The sequence below is a fragment of the Bufo bufo genome, chromosome 1, assembly GCF_905171765.1.
Source record: "Bufo bufo chromosome 1, aBufBuf1.1, whole genome shotgun sequence".
In the NCBI taxonomy this organism is placed as follows: Eukaryota; Metazoa; Chordata; class Amphibia; order Anura; family Bufonidae; genus Bufo; species Bufo bufo.
The window spans coordinates 476,132,797-476,154,741 of NC_053389.1; the positions used below are offsets into that span (position 1 = coordinate 476,132,797).

A 21,945-nucleotide genomic window follows, 5' to 3' on the forward strand; every position below is an offset into this window, starting at 1 on the left:
GGGCACAGCAGGGCGCAGAAGGAAAGGAACGCCACTTGGTTTTTGAAAGGCAGATTTTGCTGAACTGGTTTTTAGATGCCATGTCCCATTTGAAGCCCCCCTGATGCACCCTTACAGTAGAAACTCCCAAAAAGTGACCCCATGTTGGAAACTAAGGGATAAGGTGCCAGTTTTATTGGTACTATTTTTGGGTACATATGATTTTTTTTGATTATTCATTATAACACTTTATGGGGCAAGGTGACCAAAAAATTGGTTGTTTTAGCACAGTTTTTATTTATTTATTTATTTTTACAGCGTTCACCTGAGGGGTTAGGTCATGTGACATTTTGATAGCACAGATCGTTACGGACGTGGCAATACCTAATATGTATACTTTTTCTTATTTATTTAAGTTTTACACAATAATAGCATTTTTGAAACAAAAAAATTATGTTTTAATGTGTCCATATTCTGAGAGCTATATATATATATATATATATATATATATATATATATATATATATATATATATATATATATATATATAAAGAAAAGGCAACAGGAGCCGCACTGCGACAAACAATGTCAGCGGAGTGCAAGCGGCTATGGAGGCGGTCCCCCTCCAAGGCATATAACAAAAAGAAATTCCGCAGCACTTCCAAAGCGTAAAATGAAAAAATAGTACTTTATTTACCAGACAGCAACGTTTCGATCCTTCTCTCTGGGATCTTTCTCAAGCAGTGAACATATACTAGCAAAGCATGCTTTTTATACAGTTTAGTGTCATTAATCAATAAACATTTCTCAATTGATGTGTATTAATACAATAATGAAAAAGTGATGCAAAAACATAATACAAACATGTGAATACATAGATTGTGTCAATCATAGGTTCCATATACATAGAATATACAATTACTGTCAAAATTAACATGTTATAGTGCAATACAAATAAAAAACGACATGATTCATGATTATATCCATCTGATCATTATTAGCCATAGTGAATGGTGCAGGTGTACCTGTTAAAAGCATTCACAATCCAAGAAGGTCCTTCGGTGGAGATGGGACATAGACCACATGGAGTTCGGCGTATCAATAATGCAACTGCGCATGTCAAAGGACCTTAGACATCCAGCTCATCATGTGATCTATGTTTTGGTCACATGATCGCCGAAATCATAATATTAAAGTTCACGCCCTCTCTTAGGACAGCGTCATGCGTTCCAGGGTGGAGCGCACAGTATCATAATATTGAAGTTCACGCCCTCTCTTAGGACAGCGTCATGCGTTCCAAGGTGGAACGCACAGTATCCACTTGTATAGAGGAATCGAAGCGCCACACTTAACAAGTGACGCGCACGGATCCCCATGGAGACCAGCAGATGCCGTTTGGTATCGAACCCTCACGGCACATACTCAGCGGCACGGACACAGCCACAGTATATAACGGACAAAGCATATGGGAGCACATCAGGATGCGAAAAACAGTTCAGGGAGAATTAAGATTTACCCTAATATTTTAACAGTATCTGCACATCAATAGTAGTAAAAGCGTATAATAATGTCTTAAGAAATCAATGTATCATATATGGCCAACTGGCCAACTGGCCGAGTGTATAGTATAGGCCCCTAGTCTTACGAGGAGTCATAACTGTGAATCCTGTGTGTATGACACAAGTCCACAGTATTGAGTTGCCACAATTGTCAGTGAACACCCATTCCTGGGGGTCAACATGGCAAATTGATAGCTACATCCTCTAGATTACGGGGAATAAAATTCAATCCTAACAAACCAAAGACTCCCAGTTTTCAACACATCCAAATATGTACCACCCAACCTGCTGAGTCCGTTAGTCCATGACGGTCACCAAGCCGAAAGCACAGACCGCAAATGGCGCGACCACCACGGCAAGCAACTGATTACCCAACAAGTGATATAATGTATAAATTTATTTTTTATTTTTTAATTTTTTAAAAAATAATAAAAAAATTTCAAAGCATAAAGTTGTAATCATAGACAATCGTTATTGTGGTATTCCATGTTCAATCAATGGTCTGCTCGTCCAATTTGATTATATTTTTTCATATCCACCTTTCATATTACGGACCAAACTTGGATTGTAAACTGCAGAGACAAAAATATATACAATATGATTACAAAATATATCACCCACAGTATTTAAACAGGGGGTACTAGTATATATAACCCCCCAGGAACAAAAGGTCAACAACATCCACAATGCCATCAGGATAAGATCCACGGTCTAAAGTCTACATTCAGGCCTGCCGGTCTTAACGTATTGAGTCTAGAGATCCAAAGAATCTCACGTTGTTTCAGAAGGAGTTGTCGATTGCCACCTCCTCTAGGGGTAGGTATATGATCTATCAACATACATTTCAAGTCTCGTTCATGGTGATCAGAATCCACAAAATGTTTGGAGACAGGAAGATCCATTCGTTTTTTGCGGATCGTATATCTATGTTGGTTGATTCTGGATTTAAAATCCAATGATGTTTCACCAATGTATAGCAGTTGGCATGGACACCATAATACATATATCACATATACAGAGTCACACGTTAAATAATGTCTAATTGTGTACTTTTTTTGTGTCATAGGATGTATAAATACACTTCCCTTATGCATATAGCGACAGTTCACACAATTCAAGCAAGGAAAGCTGCCCAATTTAGGACAGCGTAAATATGTTTGTCCAATTGATCGTTGTGGACCAATGTCTGTGTGCACTAATTTATCCTTCAAATTTTTTGGTCGCTTATATGACATAAGGGGAGGGTGTTTAAATTCCTCAATGTCGCCGAATCCACTTCTCAAGATCGGCCAATGTCGTACAATTATCTGTTGGACCTGTTTACTGTTTTCAGTATATGTGCTGACTAATGGAATTCTATTTTTCTTCTTCATGATTATTTTCCTTTTTTCCAATAACTGATTGCGAGGTCTATGTTGTATGCTCTCAAGATGTTCATTTAACAATGATGATGGAAAACCTCTATCTTTAAAATTCTGTGTCATGCACTTAAGTGTACCCCCAAGTTCATTCTCATCACTCACTATGCGTTTCGCACGTAACGCATAGTGAGTGATGAGAATGAACTTGGGGGTACACTTAAGTGCATGACACAGAATTTTAAAGATAGAGGTTTTCCATCATCATTGTTAAATGAACATCTTGAGAGCATACAACATAGACCTCGCAATCAGTTATTGGAAAAAAGGAAAATAATCATGAAGAAGAAAAATAGAATTCCATTAGTCAGCACATATACTGAAAACAGTAAACAGGTCCAACAGATAATTGTACGACATTGGCCGATCTTGAGAAGTGGATTCGGCGACATTGAGGAATTTAAACACCCTCCCCTTATGTCATATAAGCGACCAAAAAATTTGAAGGATAAATTAGTGCACACAGACATTGGTCCACAACGATCAATTGGACAAACATATTTACGCTGTCCTAAATTGGGCAGCTTTCCTTGCTTGAATTGTGTGAACTGTCGCTATATGCATAAGGGAAGTGTATTTATACATCCTATGACACAAAAAAAGTACACAATTAGACATTATTTAACGTGTGACTCGGTATATGTGATATATGTATTATGGTGTCCATGCCAACTGCTATACATTGGTGAAACATCATTGGATTTTAAATCCAGAATCAACCAACATAGATATACGATCCGCAAAAAACGAATGGATCTTCCTGTCTCCAAACATTTTGTGGATTCTGATCACCATGAACGAGACTTGAAATGTATGTTGATAGATCATATACCTACCCCTAGAGGAGGTGGCAATCGACAACTCCTTCTGAAACAACGTGAGATTCTTTGGATCTCTAGACTCAATACGTTAAGACCGGCAGGCCTGAATGTAGACTTTAGACCGTGGATCTTATCCTGATGGCATTGTGGATGTTGTTGACCTTTTGTTCCTGGGGGGTTATATATACTAGTACCCCCTGTTTAAATACTGTGGGTGATATATTTTGTAATCATATTGTATATATTTTTGTCTCTGCAGTTTACAATCCAAGTTTGGTCCGTAATATGAAAGGTGGATATGAAAAAATATAATCAAATTGGACGAGCAGACCATTGATTGAACATGGAATACCACAATAACGATTGTCTATGATTACAACTTTATGCTTTGCAATTTTTTTATTATTTTTTAAAAAATTAAAAAATAAAAAATAAATTTATACATTATATCACTTGTTGGGTAATCAGTTGCTTGCCGTGGTGGTCGCGCCATTTGCGGTCTGTGCTTTCGGCTTGGTGACCGTCATGGACTAACGGACTCAGCAGGTTGGGTGGTACATATTTGGATGTGTTGAAAACTGGGAGTCTTTGGTTTGTTAGGATTGAATTTTATTCCCCGTAATCTAGAGGATGTAGCTATCAATTTGCCATGTTGACCCCCAGGAATGGGTGTTCACTGACAATTGTGGCAACTCAATACTGTGGACTTGTGTCATACACACAGGATTCACAGTTATGACTCCTCGTAAGACTAGGGGCCTATACTATACACTCGGCCAGTTGGCCAGTTGGCCATATATGATACATTGATTTCTTAAGACATTATTATACGCTTTTACTACTATTGATGTGCAGATACTGTTAAAATATTAGGGTAAATCTTAATTCTCCCTGAACTGTTTTTCGCATCCTGATGTGCTCCCATATGCTTTGTCCGTTATATACTGTGGCTGTGTCCGTGCCGCTGAGTATGTGCCGTGAGGGTTCGATACCAAACGGCATCTGCTGGTCTCCATGGGGATCCGTGCGCGTCACTTGTTAAGTGTGGCGCTTCGATTCCTCTATACAAGTGGATACTGTGCGTTCCACCTTGGAACGCATGACGCTGTCCTAAGAGAGGGCGTGAACTTCAATATTATGATACTGTGCGCTCCACCCTGGAACGCATGACGCTGTCCTAAGAGAGGGCGTGAACTTTAATATTATGATTTCGGCGATCATGTGACCAAAACATAGATCACATGATGAGCTGGATGTCTAAGGTCCTTTGACATGCGCAGTTGCATTATTGATACGCCGAACTCCATGTGGTCTATGTCCCATCTCCACCGAAGGACCTTCTTGGATTGTGAATGCTTTTAACAGGTACACCTGCACCATTCACTATGGCTAATAATGATCAGATGGATATAATCATGAATCATGTCGTTTTTTATTTGTATTGCACTATAACATGTTAATTTTGACAGTAATTGTATATTCTATGTATATGGAACCTATGATTGACACAATCTATGTATTCACATGTTTGTATTATGTTTTTGCATCACTTTTTCATTATTGTATTAATACACATCAATTGAGAAATGTTTATTGATTAATGACACTAAACTGTATAAAAAGCATGCTTTGCTAGTATATGTTCACTGCTTGAGAAAGATCCCAGAGAGAAGGATCGAAACGTTGCTGTCTGGTAAATAAAGTACTATTTTTTCATTTTACGCTTTGGAAGTGCTGCGGAATTTCTTTTTGCTATATATATATATATATATATATATATATATATATATATATATATTTTTTTTTAAATGATTTTCTTATGTAGGGGCTCATTTTTTGTGGAATGAGGTGACTGTTTTATTGGTACCATTTTGTGGGACATACGCCTTTTTGATCACTTGGTGTTGCACTTTTTTTGATGTAAGGTGACAAAAATGGCTTTCTTTTTTTTTTTTTTTTTTTTTTTTGTGTTCACCCGAGGGGTTAGGTCATGTGATATTTTTATAGAGCTGGTTGTTACGGACGCGGCAATACCTAATACGTATACCTTTTTTTTATTTATTTCACTTTAGCACAATAATAGCATCTTTAAAACAAAGAAATTATGTTATAATGTGTCCATGTTCTGAGAGCTATATATATATATATATATATATTTTTTTTTTGCGATTTTCTTATGTAGGGGCTCATCTTTGTCGGAATGAGGTGACTGTTTTATTGGTACCATTTTGTGGGACATACGCCTTTTTGACAGTTTTTTATTTTTTATGGTGTTTATCGGACTGGGTGGATCATGTGATATATTTATAGAGCCGACCGTCACGGACGCTGCAATACCAAATATGTCTGTGTAAATGTTTTTTTTTCTTTCTAATTTTAACATTATTTTTATTTTTTTTATTCTTTACTTGGGGAATTTTTTAGTTTTTTACATGTGAAACCATTTTTTTTATTTTTTATTTTAACACTTTATTTTTTTTTATTTTTTTTTACACTTTGCGTCCCCCATAAGGTCATACAAGACCTCTGGGGGACATTTAATGTCACTTAGTTTTTTTTCACTTTTGATTTCTCCTGTAACTGGGGCTGACATGGTAGCCCCAGTTACAGTGGAAATACACCCCCCAGAGAGGCTGTACAGCGGTATACTGCGCTGTACAGCCTCAGTGCAGGGCTGATCGATGTCTGTCAAAGACCCGACAGCTCCTGCACTCACATGTCCGCTGGGCCCGAACTGGAAGCGCATAGCGCTTCCTGCTCTGCATACACAGCGCTCGGTGAGCGCTGTGTATACAGCGATCCAGAAGGCAGGAACACCTGGGCACTGTCCCTGCCTTCTCTCTGGGTTGCCCTGCTGTCACTGACAGCGGGCAACTCGATCTGCAGCTGCACGATTAGCGTGCAGCTGCGATGTCTGAATGGACGTTCAGAAACATCCATTCAGAGATAGAGAACCACCTCCCGGACGTTTATAGTCAACGTGCGGACGGGAGGTAGTTAAAGATAATACAAACGGATCCGTTCTAACCCGATGCAGATGGTTGTACTATCTGAACGGATCCGTCCATGACGAGTGTGAAAGTAGCCTGGTCCTTTCTAGGAGGCAGATTTTATATAGACTGTACTTGGAGTGCTCTCCATACACTGATTCGGTTAGTCATGAGGGTTCTTCGATGCCAGTAATTGGAGCTTGTAGTGTTACCGTCTGCTGACCACCCTGCAAAAGATTATCTAAATATCAGGGTAGCACGGTTGTCCGTTTCTAAATCCTGTTCTTTCTTTCTTTCTTTTTTTTTTTCTTTCTTTTTTATGCAGATTTGAGCACTGCTATAATAACATTACTGAAGAATGGTCCAGGTTTAGAGGATGATAAACATTCACAGTTTATAGCATTCAGGAGGTAACAAGAGGCCTAAAGAAGATGTCCTATGTGATTTATATCTATTATGTGTGCCCAACATATATGCAAAGGATGGAAACCCTGTGTGACGATTCTGATTAATGCTTTCTAGTAAGCCTCTTTCAATGTCAATGCTACACTGACCAGACATGAGTATATCTCCATATACTTCAATGGGTGGTGTACTGCACGCATCTCAGAAATTCTGATTTATTCAAGACCATTTTTCTTGTAGTCTTGCTTTGTCCAGCTTTGGGGATAGCCTGAGTCTAGTGAAGTCTTCCTGTTCATAGCTGCTAAGAGTTGAAGCCAGTGCTTTCTTCTGCTATAAGGTTTGACTTCAAGGTTTTACGTATTGTATTGTATAATAGGTATTGTATAACATGTCCTCTACTCCTCCACGAAAACTGTTTCTGAGCTTAACCCTCAGCTTTTATTGTTTGAGTTGGCCCTATAAAGTTCATCTCATAATAAGTGGACAACAACTGTGTAATGGTATCACCTTTCTGATGAACCAGGCAGTACTTCTCTCCACATCTTGAACAGTTATGGTTTGTTGCCCATCAGGAAAGCAATTGTGGCGTGATATGTCCTCAATGTATTATTTTCAGGGGCATTTCCCAATAGGATATTGAGAGGATTTATTTGGTCGCTTTTGTTCAAAGCTTGCAGAATTTGTACTGGTGTGAGATCTGGGTACAGGTAGACCATGTCTTCATGCCTGCATTGGTCAGTTTGTAATCTATTCATATGCACATACAATATGTAATGACTGGAAATCTTGCCCTTAGTTAGTGTGTGGGAGGCCATTCATTTAAAAAGTATCCCAGTAAGTTTGTGAGGAAAATTAGATTACGAAACAAAAGGTAGTCTTTCGTTGCTTATACTTTCAAGGGTCACTGAGCTGTCACATAACTTTTGATATGTCAAAGGTTTTGATCGGTGGATTCCGAGTGCAGCACTTCTCTGTCCTCGTTCTAGCACTCGTCCGCATCCGTTGCTCCATTCCGTGGTCCGCGTTTTGCGGACAAGAATAGACAGTTATATTAATGGCTGTCCGTGTCGTTCCGCAAATTGCGGAACGCACACAGAAGCTATCCGTGTTTTGCGGATCCGCAATTTGCGGACCGCAAAACACACAACGGTTGTGTGCATGAGGCCTTAGGCGTAAAAAATAGTCAGCTAGGAATCTGGCTTACATTTAGAAGCAGAGGTGGGTCCGCCAAAGTTATATAGAGGCCTGCGGCTCTTCATAACTCCGGTGGTGTAGGGCTTTTTAAGAGTAGCGTCTAAAACACCGGTCTTAATAAATGTGCCCCTATATGTTATATTTAGCATACATTTTTTATGTTCAGAAGGGGAAAGTCTCCGAATTTTCTTTCTTTTCATTTAGGAATGATTGCCTGTTGATCAATGATCTTTGCTGCAGACATTACTCAGAGCATACAATCAAGTAAGTGAGACATCTCATCTCTTTACCAAGTTTCTGAATCTGGCATTGCTAGGGTCATAATTTACAGCTGTAATGTAAAGTTTTCTACAAGTTGTTTATCCACATAATGCATCTATACCTTATTTTTTGCTTTAGAAGACGCACCCCAGGTTTTAGAAGAGGAAAATAAGAAAAAAATAATTTTTCATCAGACCTCATATCAGATCCTCAGATCAGACCCCCATAAATATCAGATCATTGATCCAGACCCCATATCAGGACATCACATCAGACCCCATCAGACCTTATATCAGCACTCAATGTGAGACCCCATCAGACCTCAGGTAAGCCCTTTATTTCAGACCAGACCTCAAATCAGCCCTCATTGTCAGACCCCACCCCATCAGACCTTATATCAGCCCTTTATTTCAGACCTTATATCAGCCCTCAATGCGAGACCCCCATCAAACCTCAGATCAGCCCTTTATTTCAGACATCAGATAAGCCCTCAATGTGAGACCCCCATCAGACCTCAGATAAGCCCTTTATTTCAGACCAGACCCCTATCAGACCTCTAATCAGCCCTCATTGTCAGACCCCCCCCCCCCTCCATCAGACCTCAGATCAGCCCTCATTGTCAGATCCCCCAATCAGAGTTCCTTGTCAGAACCCCCATCAGACCTCACATCATAATAAAATAAAAAAACATCTCTTACCTCTCCTGTGCCGCGGCTCCTCTCCATCTCCTGCAACAGTCACGCTCCCATGTCTTCTCCAGCCTGCGCTGCACTGTCACCTGACTAAGTGCAGCATCAGGTCATGGTACAGGTCACGCTGTACGGGGTCAGGACAGTGCATCGCCGGCCCCAGAAATAAAGACCGGGAGGGTGAGTATTACAAGCGCTTGCAGCGCTTCACTCCCGGCACCTAAAGCGCTCACTTGTATTCCCTTTATAAGACGCCACCTTTTGGGGGGGGGGGGGGGGGGGGGGTGTCTTTTAAAGCAAAAAATACGGTATATGTCTATATTGTGCCTACATCAAAACAAATGCTACATATTTAGCATTATTCACCTTTTTTGCAAGAAGGATTAAATATTGGGCCTTATGGTTCTTATGTACCCTATAGGGTGATTTCAGATGCCCTCTTTGAGAGCAGCATATGAGAAGCTGGCTCGTATGTGTGTGTGTGTGTGTGTGTGTGTGTGTGTGTGTGTATATGCGTGTGTGTGTGTGTGTGTGTATATGCGTGTGTGTGTGAAACAAATGAGACAAAGATAAATCATTTCAGAACTTTTTCCACCTTTAATGTGACCTATAAACTGTACAACTCAATTGAAAAACAAACTGAAATCTTTTAGGTAGAGGGAAGAAAAAATATAAAAATAAAATAATATGGTTGCATAAGTGTGCACACCCTTAAGCTAATACTTTGTTGATGCACCTTTTGATTTTATTACAGCACTCAGTCTTTTTGGGTATGAGTCTATCAGCATGGCACATTTTGACTTGGCAAGATTTGCCCACTCTTCTTTGCAAAAACACTCCAAATCTGTCAGATTGCGAGGGCATCTCCTGTGCACAGCCCTCTTCAGATTACCCCACAGATTTTCAATCGGATTCAGGTCTGGGCTCTGGCTGGGCCATTCCAAAACTTGAATCTTCTTCTGGTGAAGCCATTCTTTTGTTGATTTGGATGTATGCTTTGGGTCGTTGTCATGCTGAAAGATGACGTTCCTCTTCATGTTCAGCTTTCTAGCAGAAGCCTGAAGGTTTTGTGCCAATATTGACTGGTATTTGGAACTGTTCATAATTCCCTCTAGCTTAACTAAGGCCCCAGTTCCAGCTGAAGAAAAACAGCCCCAAAGCATGATGCTGCCACCACCATGCTTCACTGTGGGTATGGTGTTCTTTTGGTGATGTGCACTGTTGTTTTTGGGCCAAACATATCTTTTGGAATTATGGCCAAAAAGTTCAACCTTGGTTTAATCAGACCATAACACCTTTTCCCACATGCTTTTGGGAGACTTCAGATGTGTTTTTGCAAAATGTAGCCTGGCTTGGATGTTTTTTTTCGTAAGAAAAGGCCTTCGTCTTGCCACTCTACCCCATAGTCCAGACATATGAAGAACACGGGAGATTGTTGTCACATGTACCACACAGCCAGTACTTGCCAGATATTCCTGCAGCAACTTTAATGTTACTGTAGGCCTCTTGGTAGCCTTCCAGACCAGTTTTCTTCTCATCTTTTCATCAATTTTGGACGTCCAGTTCTTGGTAATGTCACTTGTGCCATATTTTCTCCACTTGATGATGACTGTCTTCACTGTGTTCCATGGTATATCTAATGCCTTGGAAATTCTTTTGTACCCCTATCCTGACTGATACCTTTTAACAATGAGATCTCTCTGATGCTTTGGAAGCTCTCTGTGGACCATGCGACTAAGAAAATTTCAGGAAAGACCAACTAGAGCAGCTGAACTTTATTTGGGGTTAATCAGAGGCCCTTTAAATGATGGCAGGTGTATGCTGACTCCTATTTAACATGATTTGAATTGAGTGGTACAGTTTATAGGTCACATTAAAGGTGGAAAAAGTTCTGAAATGATTTATCTTTGTCTAATTTTTTTTACATCACAGAAACCTGACATTTTAACAGGGCTGTGTAGACTTTATATATCCACTGTGTGTGTGTGTGTGTGTGTGTGTGTGTGTGTGTATATATATGTATGTGTGTGTGTATGTGTATATATATATATATATATATATATATATATATATATATATATATATATATATATATTAAAATGATTTAAAGCAGAATTTCTAAGTAAAAATCCGAGTTCGTGGCAGAACTAGGAGAGACAGTGAGAGTGATTTGATATCCATTTCTTGCTTTAGCTATAAACTGCATGAAAAACTGCATGCACCTTTCTAATCCAAGGGCATATTTCACAAAACCTATTTATTTATTTATTTTTTATATATTTATTTTTTACAAGATGACCAATATACTGCTTTCTTGATGCTGTAAATGTGTAATATAGGCAGTAAGAAGTGACGCTGTATATGTTTGTTAGGAATCAGAAGTCCAGGTTTGAGTTTAGATGTGGTGATAAGGTTTGCTGCACTAAAAATGCCTATGTCAAGGATCTTCTCTCCAGACCCAGGTATGTACTTATTCCTTTCTTGAAGACCAGAGATAATTTTTGCAAAAGTTGAAAATGTATTTTATTTTGTTAGCTTTATGCTGTAGGTCCTGTTACACTGTGAAAACAGTAAAGCATGGTGGTGCCAAAATCATGATATGGAGAAGTTTCTCATACTATGGTGTTGCGCCTATTTATCGCATATGAGGGATCATGGATCAGTTTGAATATATCAAAATGCTTGAGGAGATCATGTTGCCCTGTGCTGAAGATGAAATGCCCTGGAAATGGGTTTTTCAACACGACAATAACCCAAAACACACGTTATCGAAGGAGTAGGATTCTCCATACTGAAGCACCCGGAAAAAGCTGTCTAGGGATAGATATCTGCCTTGGCTATATTCCCTTGTCAAATCCAAAGGTTTGTTGGAAAGGTCGGATTTTGACTCGTAGGGAGCCAGGAGGTGGCGCTGGCGAGATGGTTCTCTTTCTTGGGAGATACCTCTTTGCATCAAGGGACAATCTCTCACAGTCAGGATTCCTGTGCACTTCCCAAATGCGGTGACATATGAGTCTTCACATTAGCTCTTACCCTCCTGGTAGGCTGCTAGGAACCTTCAAAGGGGACGTACGCAATAGTGAAGTACCGTCACAATAGGTGAAATAAATACAATTTATTATACTCAAGCATAGAAGCTTAAAAAGCCTTAAAACAACACTGCAAAGCCTTGTGTTCATGCTTGACCCGGGTTTCGCTTGACGCTTCGTCTGGGGCAAACAACTTGATAAGTTCGGGGCTACCTTATATATCAATTAGACTCTGCCCTTTTTCCATAACAGATTAAAATACTAAAACAATCTCAAAGTTTGTACATACTAAAAACTAGATTTTTGTAAAACTTACCAGTAAAATCTCTTTCTCGCTCTTCATTGGGGGACACAGAGACCGTGGGTATAGCTATGTCCTCTAGGAGGCGTTGGCACTAGTAAAAGCTGTTAGCTCCTCCCCTGGCAGCTATACCCCCTCCAGCCTGGAGAGAGAGCTTCAGTTTGTGAGAAGCAGTAGGAGAAGCAAGTAAACCAACGAAAAAACGTGGAACAGCAACAATGCCAAGAACCAAACTAGGTTCTAACCAGCAACAGCCACAACTGTAGTCAAACAACAATACAGCAGAGACCCACGGCACATGTATGCGATCAGCCATAAGGCTGATCGCATACATCTTACTCTTCAGATGCCGTGGTTAAATGTTACCACGGCATCTGCGTAGACCGGAACCGGAAGTCGTCGCGCGCTTCCGGTCCGGTAACAGCCTTCCCTGGCTGAGATCTTGTGCTAATTGACCGAAGCCTCAAGCAGGCTTCAGAGTCAATTAGATGTATATATCAATACAGGCCACTAGGTGGCAGCCTTGTATTGATATAATGCAAATTAAGTCTTCAATGATGGCTATTTAGCCATCACTCAATACTATGGGCAATCGAATGATTGACAGTTATTGTCACCCAAGGTGACTTAAAAAAAGTAAAAAAAAAAAAAAAGTTTTTACAAATTATATATATATATATATATATATATATATATATATATATATATATAAAAAATTCAAATCACCCCCCTTTCATTAAAAGAAAAATACTTAACCAATAACAAAAATAAACATCATGGGCATCGCCGCGGGCAAAAAATGCCCATACTAGTAAAATATAACAGTATTAATGGCATACGGCAAATGGCATAGCGGGGGGGAAAAAAGTGCCAATTTGCCATTTTTTGTCACTTCAGCTACACAATAATTTTTTAATAAATAGTGATCAAAACGTCGCACTAGGGGTGGGCGATATGGCCTAAAATCTATATTGCGATATAATTTGAATCATGTGCGATATGCGATATATATTGCGATATATTATTTGATTGTATGTATACAAAAAATGCAAATGAATAAACTTTGCAAGAAATTTTTAATATGTGTATTGTGTAACACATCTTTTTCCACACAATGTAAAGATGAAGTGTTAGTAAAACACAAATTTCTTGAAAATAAAGTGCAAATTGCAAAATGTAAAATAATAAATAACATCACATTTCTTCCTCCTATCCTGATTACTTAGGCTCCCCTCCATCCATATCACTGTTTCTCCTTTCCGTTCTCTGGCTCGGTTGAGGAGCAGGAGAACGGAAAGGACGGATTTGGCACATAACTGACCACTAACTGAGCGTAACAGAGCCTAAAGACCCCATAGACAATAATGGGGTCCGTTCCGTGTCCACTCAGAACATGATTTTTGGGCAGAGACAAAAGTAGTGCATGCAGGACTTTAGTCTCCGCTAAAAAATCATGTTCTGAGCGGACACGGAACGGACCCCATTATTGTCTATGGGGTCCTTAGGCTCCGTTACGCTCAGTTAGGTGTGTCAGTTATCTGCAGAATCCGTCCTTTCCGTTCTCCTGCTCCTTAATGGAGCTGGAGAACGGAAAGGAGAAACGGTGATGTGTGAACGAGCCCTTACTTATATTGCACAAAAATAAAAAGTTGCACATATTTGAACGAAAAAGCCTTCAAGTTCAACAGGCTTCTTAACGGTAAACTGTTAAAGGGAACTTGACACCTGTCATCAACTTTATGCTGCCCAAACTAACAGCAGCATAAAGTAGAGACAGGTGAGTTGATTTCATCAGTCTGCATAGTTTAAAAGTAAGTGGTTGCCCGAGAACCACCATCACATTAATTGCTGACTGGGCCTGGAAAAGAGTCCCGGCCACCTGAGAAGAGTCCTGGTTATTCATGAATTCCTGCTCTCCCTGCCCTCCTGCTGATGACTGACAGGCTTCTACCTAGTTTTCTCCCTTTCTGTCTAGGAGAGAACTGCCAATCATCAGCAGATGGGCGGGAGAGCAGGAGATTAGGAATAACCAGGACTCTTCTCAGGTAGATCTGACTCTTTTCAAGGCCTGGGCTGCAGTGATTATGATGCTGGTTCTCAGCAACCACTTACTTTTAGTTAATGAGAGACACACCGCTGAAATCAGAATTTTTGTCATTATTTTATGCTGCTGTCAGTGAGGTCAGCATAAAGGTGATGACAGGACAGGTTCCCTTTGAATATATAACAAATTGCAAACTTGCAAATCAATATCGAGTGCGACTGAACATCAGCCTTGCGTGCCGTCACTACATTTAATATCTCCTTATTGGTCCAGAGGACCTGAGCGAGCGTTACTTTCGCACACTCACTGAATAGTTTTATTAAAATTCTACTTTATTGATATATCCTTTAAAATCACTTCGTGTTAGACAAGGAACTCAAAAATGTGATTAAAATTACTCAGGGAGGCCACGTCCCTTCCCTATAACCTGAACTCCCTGAGTAATTTTAATCACATTTTTGAGTTCCTTGTCTAACACGAAGTGATTTTAAAGGATATATCAATATCAATAAAGTAGAATTTCAATAAAACTATTCAGTGAGGGTGCGAAAGTAACGCTCAGGTCCTCTGGAGTCGCCAATAAGGAGATAATAAATACAGGAGTATATCGTTGCACGCCTCCTGAGGGGTCCTGTCATTACATAAAGCACTTCAGCCAAGGTTTTTCGCCAGGAACACAAGTTTGTCCACAGTCTCGGGCTTCAGTGCAGATCGGTGGCATGTTACTATATTGCCACTGGTGCTGAATGCCCTTTCTGAAGGGGCACTTGTGGCAGGAATGCAAAGATATTTCTTGGCTAGGCTTGCCACCCTGGGAAAATTAGCCTGGTGCAACCTCCACCACTCCAGTGGGTCAGCTTCTCCTTCTACATCCAGTGCCTGCAGGTAACTCTTAAGCTCAATTTTAATCGCTTCTCTGTCAGTGAGGGCAGCTGGGCCAGGCTGAGCAGATGCATTTTTTAAAAAGCTGCCCAGACTTCGTTTACTCCTCTTGGGTTCTCTCTGGGCTTCTCCAGCAGCTCCTGTGCTTGTGTGTGATGGTGATGATGACTCTGTGGCAGACACAGCTTGCGTCTCTAGCAGTGCCTGAATTTCTGCTGCTGCCTTTGTGAAGATGAACTCTCTTCGGTCATCTGCTATATATGATGATCTGAAGCGTGGGTCGACCAAGGAGGCCATATCCAGGAGGTCATCAGTTGCAACGTCCGAGTACTTCTCATTTAAATACTTGAGGATGGCTGTCTTCATGTCCTTCGTCAGTTCTGTGTCAATGTCGTCATCAGCTAGAGGAAGAACTGTGGTGTTTAGAAGGTGGAGCACAGGTTTGACAGTCGACACACTCACATACTCTTCTCCAGACAGAGCATCTGTAAACTCCAACAGGGGACTGAGGGTCTTGTTCATCGATTCTAACACATCAATGTCCTGCCAAGTTGGTACCAGGTGCCTGGTTTTCCGGTCTGCTTTCAGGACCTGTGATATGGCCTTCTCTTGTTCGAGCAGCCGCTGAATCATCTGCTGTCGAGACCCCCATCTTGTTGGTGTTTCAGTGATGAGGCGGTGAGGAGGCAGGTTTAGCTCAGCCTGGGCATTAGCCATTTCTCTCTTCCTTTTCCAAGCGTAAGAAAAGGCACTCACTATTTTCTTGCATTTGCCAATGGCATGTTCAACACGGGCGTCTTTCACACTTCTCTCTAAGGACAAAATTGGAAGATATCATTAGCACATCAACCCCAGTGCATAATGTAACTAGTCTAGGACTAAAAGAAACGTTTACCTACCTATGGCGAGGTGGAGCCTGTGACCAAAGCACTGCAGTCTTGTCCAGCCGTTAATTTCCACTGCTTTCACAATATTTGCGCCATTGTCGGTGGTTATGCAGACTTGTAACTCTTCTTTAAGTCCCCATGACTCGAGCGCTTCCTTCAATCCCTGAAATATCAGTTCACCCGTATGATCCTCGGGAAAATAAGATGTCTGTAGGCATCTGCTGCACAACTTCCACTCGTCATTGATGAAGTAGATTGTGAGACTAATGTAAGGCTCCATTGTGCGACTTGACCACAAGTCCGTAGTAGTTGCATAGTATTTTATGCTCCGGAGTTCGTTCTTTACTTGCTCACGGACTTTGTCATACAGTTTGGGCATTTCAGTTTGGCTAAAGTATTTGCGGCTAGGTACCTCGTAACGTGGATCGAGTGTCTTAATCATGTTCTGAAAGCCGCGTTTCTCCACTGTAAGAAACGGCACCATGTCCTTACACAGGTATAGGGTAATGGCATTTGTAATATCAATCCACCGCCGATTTTTTTTGTCATACGGAGTGCCTTTAGAAAATGCTTTCATAATATCGGTCTGCTGGTGGGCAGGGCCACCTTTTTTCTTTCCACTAGACTGACTGGCCGTTTGTGGAGGAGGGCGCAGTTTTTGGCTATCTTGGTATTCCAAAGGGTGCTTCATTTTCAGGTGATGAAACAAATTGGTTGTATTCCCTCTCTTTGCTATTATTGTCGCCCGGCAAACTTTGCAGATTATATTTTTCTGCTCCACATCAGACTTCTTAAACCCAAACCAGGTCCATATGACAGACGTCGCACCGGTCTTCTTTATGAGCACCTCCTCCTCTTCCTCCTCCCCACATGCTGTAAGCTCCTCCATGAAGTTGACCAAAACAGGCACAACTTAAGTTGATCTTGATGACATATAGGGCGCCTGCAGGAAACGATTATTTTAGCAATCGAGTACTCGTCTCTAATAAGACAAACCGTCTCTTAAACTATTGCTAACGTATTGCTAATTGCTTTTTAAAAACAATATTTTTATGTGGTAATAGTATAGCAAATCATCAGCCCCATGCCATTTGCTGTCAGTCAGCGTCAGACAGACCCATGGCATTTGCCAATTGCCATCATCAGACATGTCCCCCAGAGCCAGTGCCATCAGCCCCATGGCATTTGCCATCATCTATCAGACTGTGGGATGATGGCAAATGCCATGGGGCTAATCTGATGGCACTGGCTCACTGCTGGGGGACACATGTTTGATGGCAAATGCCACATGGGGCTTAACTGATGGCACTGGCTCACTGCTGGGTGACATGTCTGATGACGGCAAATGCCATGGGCATGGGGCTAATCTGATGGCACTGGCTGACTGCTGGGGACACATGTCTGATGGCAAATGCCACATGGGGCTAATCTGATGGCACTGGCTGACTGCTGGGGACACATGTCTGATGGCAAATGCCACATGGGGCTAATCTGATGGCACTGGCTGACTGCTGGGGACACATGTCTGATGGCAAATGCCACATGGGGCTAATCTGATGGCACTGGCTGACTGCTGGGGACACATGTCTGATGGCAAATGCCACATGGGGCTAATCTGATGGCACTGGCTGACTGCTGGGGACACATGTCTGATGGCAAATGCCACATGGGGCTAATCTGATGGCACTGGCTGACTGCTGGGGACACATGTCTGATGGCAAATGCCACATGGGGCTAATCTGATGGCACTGGCTGACTGCTGGGGACACATGTCTGATGGCAAATGCCACATGGGGCTAATCTGATGGCACTGGCTGACTCCTGGGGACACATGTCTGATGGCAAATGCCACATGGGGCTAATCTGATGGCACTGGCTGACTGCTGGGGACACATGTCTGATGGCAAATGCCACATGGGGCTAATCTGATGGCACTGGCTGACTGCTGGGGACGCAGTGAGTCAGTGCCATCACACTTGAGCTCAACCCCATGTGGCATTTGCCATCAGACATGTGTCCCCCAGCAGTGAGCCAGTGCCATCAGATAATGTGGCATTTGCCATCATCAGACTTCATGATGTGTCTCCTCCCCTGCTATACATTCAGAGAGCATGGTCTCAGACTCTCAGTGCTATCATAAGATGATCACTGCATGACTGCAGCATCAGCCCCCATGGCCATCCATTCCTTATCCACTCCCCCCCCCCCCCCCCCCCCCCCCCCTCCGATCCTCCAGCGTCCCCCTCCGATCCTCCAGCGTCCCCCTCCCGATCCTCCAGCGGCCAGCGTCCCCATCCCGATCCTCCAGCAAGAGTCCCAGACAGTCCCCCTACAAGAGCGAGAGCAGCTGTTATAAAACTTACCTTTCCTGCAGGGTGCTCGGCAGCGGCTGGCTAATGGAGTCCGCGGGCGGTGTGGCGTCTTCTTCCAGCACTGGCGGGACCTCACTGACGTCACACACAGCGTCAGCAAAGCGGCCTGACGCTGTGCGCACGCCGGCCCTGGCCAGTACAGCGGTATTGCGGAGTCGGGAGGCCAAAAGAAGCTTCTGGGTAATGATTCAGGTGGTCATATCGCACTACGGCGATATAGGCGATATGGCGAAAATCCATATCGTGGCCCAAATTTATATCGCATATCGCCTATATCGCCTATACCGCCCACCCCTACGTCGCACACACTTTAAATTGGTATTACTGAGAACACATTGTCCCGCAAAAAATGAGCCCTCACACAGCCCTGTACACATAACTACAAAAAAGTTTCTTCCTCAAAGGTTTTATAAAAAAAAAAAATTCTGTATTAAAACACAAGAAAAATTATACAAGTGTGGTATCGTTGGACCTGGAGAATGAAGACAACAGGTCAATTTTACTGCATAGTGTACAGTGTAAAAAAATAAAAATAAAAACCTTTATCAGAATTGCATTTTTTCACAATTCTACCCCATTTGGAATTTTTATTCCCCGCTCCCAACTACATGGTATGCAACTGTAAATGGTGTCATTAGAAAGTACAACTTGTCCCGCAAAAAATAAGCCCTCATAAGACTATGTGAATGGAATAATAAAACAATTAGGACTATGGGAAGGCGGGGAGTGAAAAACGAAAACTTAAAAATGGAAAATCCCAGGGTCCTTAAGGGGTTAAAAAAAAGTATTTGTTTTTATAGCATTTCCTATGCGGTAAAACTGACCTGTTACTTTCATTCTCCAGGTCAGTACAATTACAGAGATACCACATTTTTACACATAATTTTTCTTGTGTTTTAGTACTGGAAAAAAAATAAAAACTTTGAATTTTTTTTTTTTCTTTGCAATGTCATATTAAAGGGGTTGTCTCATCATGGACAATAGTGGCATATTGCTAGGATCCTATATCGAGAATGGAGCCCCGCAAGTGAAGGAGGGCGCACTGCGCATTTTCTATGGGGCCGGTGAAAATAGCCAAGCGCTGGCTCTGCTATTTCTGTCGGCCCCATAGAAATGAATGGGAGCAGGGGGCCGCCCCTCTCTGGTACGCTCCTATTCACCCCATAACTTATTTATATGGCTACAGAGCTGTGTGAGGGCTCATTTTTTGCAAGACGATCTGTCGTTTTTATTGATACCATTTTGGAGTGTGTATGAATTTTCATCACTTTTTATGAAATTTTTGGTAGCTGAAGTGACCAAAAAATGGCGAATCAGCGATTTTAGATGTTTTTTTCCATTACGCTATTCACCGTATGGCATTTTTATATTTTAAAAGTACGGGTGTTTTCGCTCACAATACCTATGATGTTTATTTTTTTTATTGTTTATTTTAATTTCGGGTAAAGGGGGGGTGATATGATTAAAAAAGATTTTTTCATTTTTACCATTTTCAGATTTCTCCAAACTTTTTTCTTTTTACAATCTTTTTTTTTTTTTTTTTACAGATCCAGTAGGTCGCACCACTACCACCTACTGGATCTGATCGCAGAATTAAACAGTAGTGCTGCTGGTGTTTTTCTTTGTTGCATGTAGGGTTTTTACTATTTTTTTCAGACAAGGGGTGGTGCTTAGTGGAAAGTGGGTGGAGCTTCATTTAAAGGAGACATTGGTATAGAGTCAGAGAATAGTGTCTACCTGGTGCAGGTCTAGAAAGTCTGTCTAAGCTTAGGGCCGATTATCGGGAACAAACTCCAGTTCCTGATCATCTACCCATGTAAAGGTGCCGCAGATCACCCTATGAATGAGCGGAACAATTGTTTATTTGGACTCCTCAATCATCATTTGTGGGCAGCAGATCATGCTATCTAAACAGCGCTCTGCTGTCTAGCAACAATGCAGTTGTATGAGGATGAGTGCAAACAATAGCCATCCCTCTACCTCATACTGCTCACCTCCACTAACGAGCAGCCGACTGTCGGGAAGGAGCGTTTCCCTCCCGACAATCGTCTGCTTGTCAGCGCAGGGTTAATGCACCTTTATACCATCTTTACGATTAGTAAATCTGGGCCATTGTATGTGCATGGCCTTAGGCATTACTATGCATTCTCCACCAGCCACAGGGGAACTAGATTTTCTCTTGCAATCTGATATGGCAGTGACATTCGAGAAGATGACATTGGTGAAGCTGGTCTCAGACCACTGATTTGCATTCTTTTTTTTAAAAAAAAACCTTTTTATTGGTTCACAAGACAAGCAAGTGTCCATTCAGAGCGGATAAAAGTCTGACATAGCATCTAGTGAACATTTCCAATATAATTATAAGTATACCGAAAAGCCATTGAAATAGAACAATTCAATATAAACAGAAACAAAACTGTCTCCATGGGATACGTCGCCATCAAAAGCCCCAGGTTTTAAAACCCTGTCCGTCGATAAGGGTATGTTTTATATAATACTCCAAATATGTCATATGGCTCCCGCTAAAGACAAGAAAACTCTTTAGGGTCCCTGTTGTAAGGAACCTTTTAGTTGCTCCGTTAGATACCATTTCATCAAAGTAAAAGGCCTCATTATGTTTTCTATTTCCCCATCAGAGAGAATATGTGTTAAAAAGCCACGCCATTTTTTAACAAATTTCCCCACTTTCTGTTCTTTGTCTTTCAACCTCCCTTCTTTCTAGGGCCAGCAGGTCTTTTAAGTTCTTAAGTATGTTATCCTTTGTGAGGCATGAGGGTTGTAACCAAACCAGACATATCGCATGGGATAGGACCGGCAGTTTCTCTTCCAACCGGCCACCATTCCCCTCCGTCTCCCAAAAGTGGAAGAGATAGGTTATGGGTGTAAGTGGTATGTCTAATTTCCAGACCTCTTTAACGAGAGTTGCAACCTGTCTCCATAATTCTGTAGATTTCGGGCAGGACCACAGCCCATGAAATAAGTCGGACCTTTGCATCTGACATTTCGGGCAGTGTGTCAATCTGTCAGGTTTGTTTATTGTTGGGGGAAGATTAAAGGCATAAATGGCATTGTGCATGATCCTAAAATGCGTGTCCCTCCAATTTTCATTTATGA

The 21,945-nt window shown here is 41.5% G+C and overlaps 1 protein-coding gene across 2 annotated transcripts in view; it reads left to right on the forward strand.

Moving 5' to 3' along the window:
* The window catches only part of HELB (DNA helicase B), a 63,266-nt gene that overhangs the window by 19,760 nt on the left and 21,561 nt on the right, over positions 1-21,945 (forward strand). For both annotated transcript variants that reach the window (XM_040409524.1, XM_040409532.1), the window contains 3 exons: positions 7,093-7,177; positions 8,571-8,630; positions 11,689-11,778. In XM_040409524.1, coding sequence (XP_040265458.1) covers positions 7,093-7,177; positions 8,571-8,630; positions 11,689-11,778 — 235 coding nt within the window. The remainder of the gene's footprint in view (positions 1-7,092; positions 7,178-8,570; positions 8,631-11,688; positions 11,779-21,945) is intronic.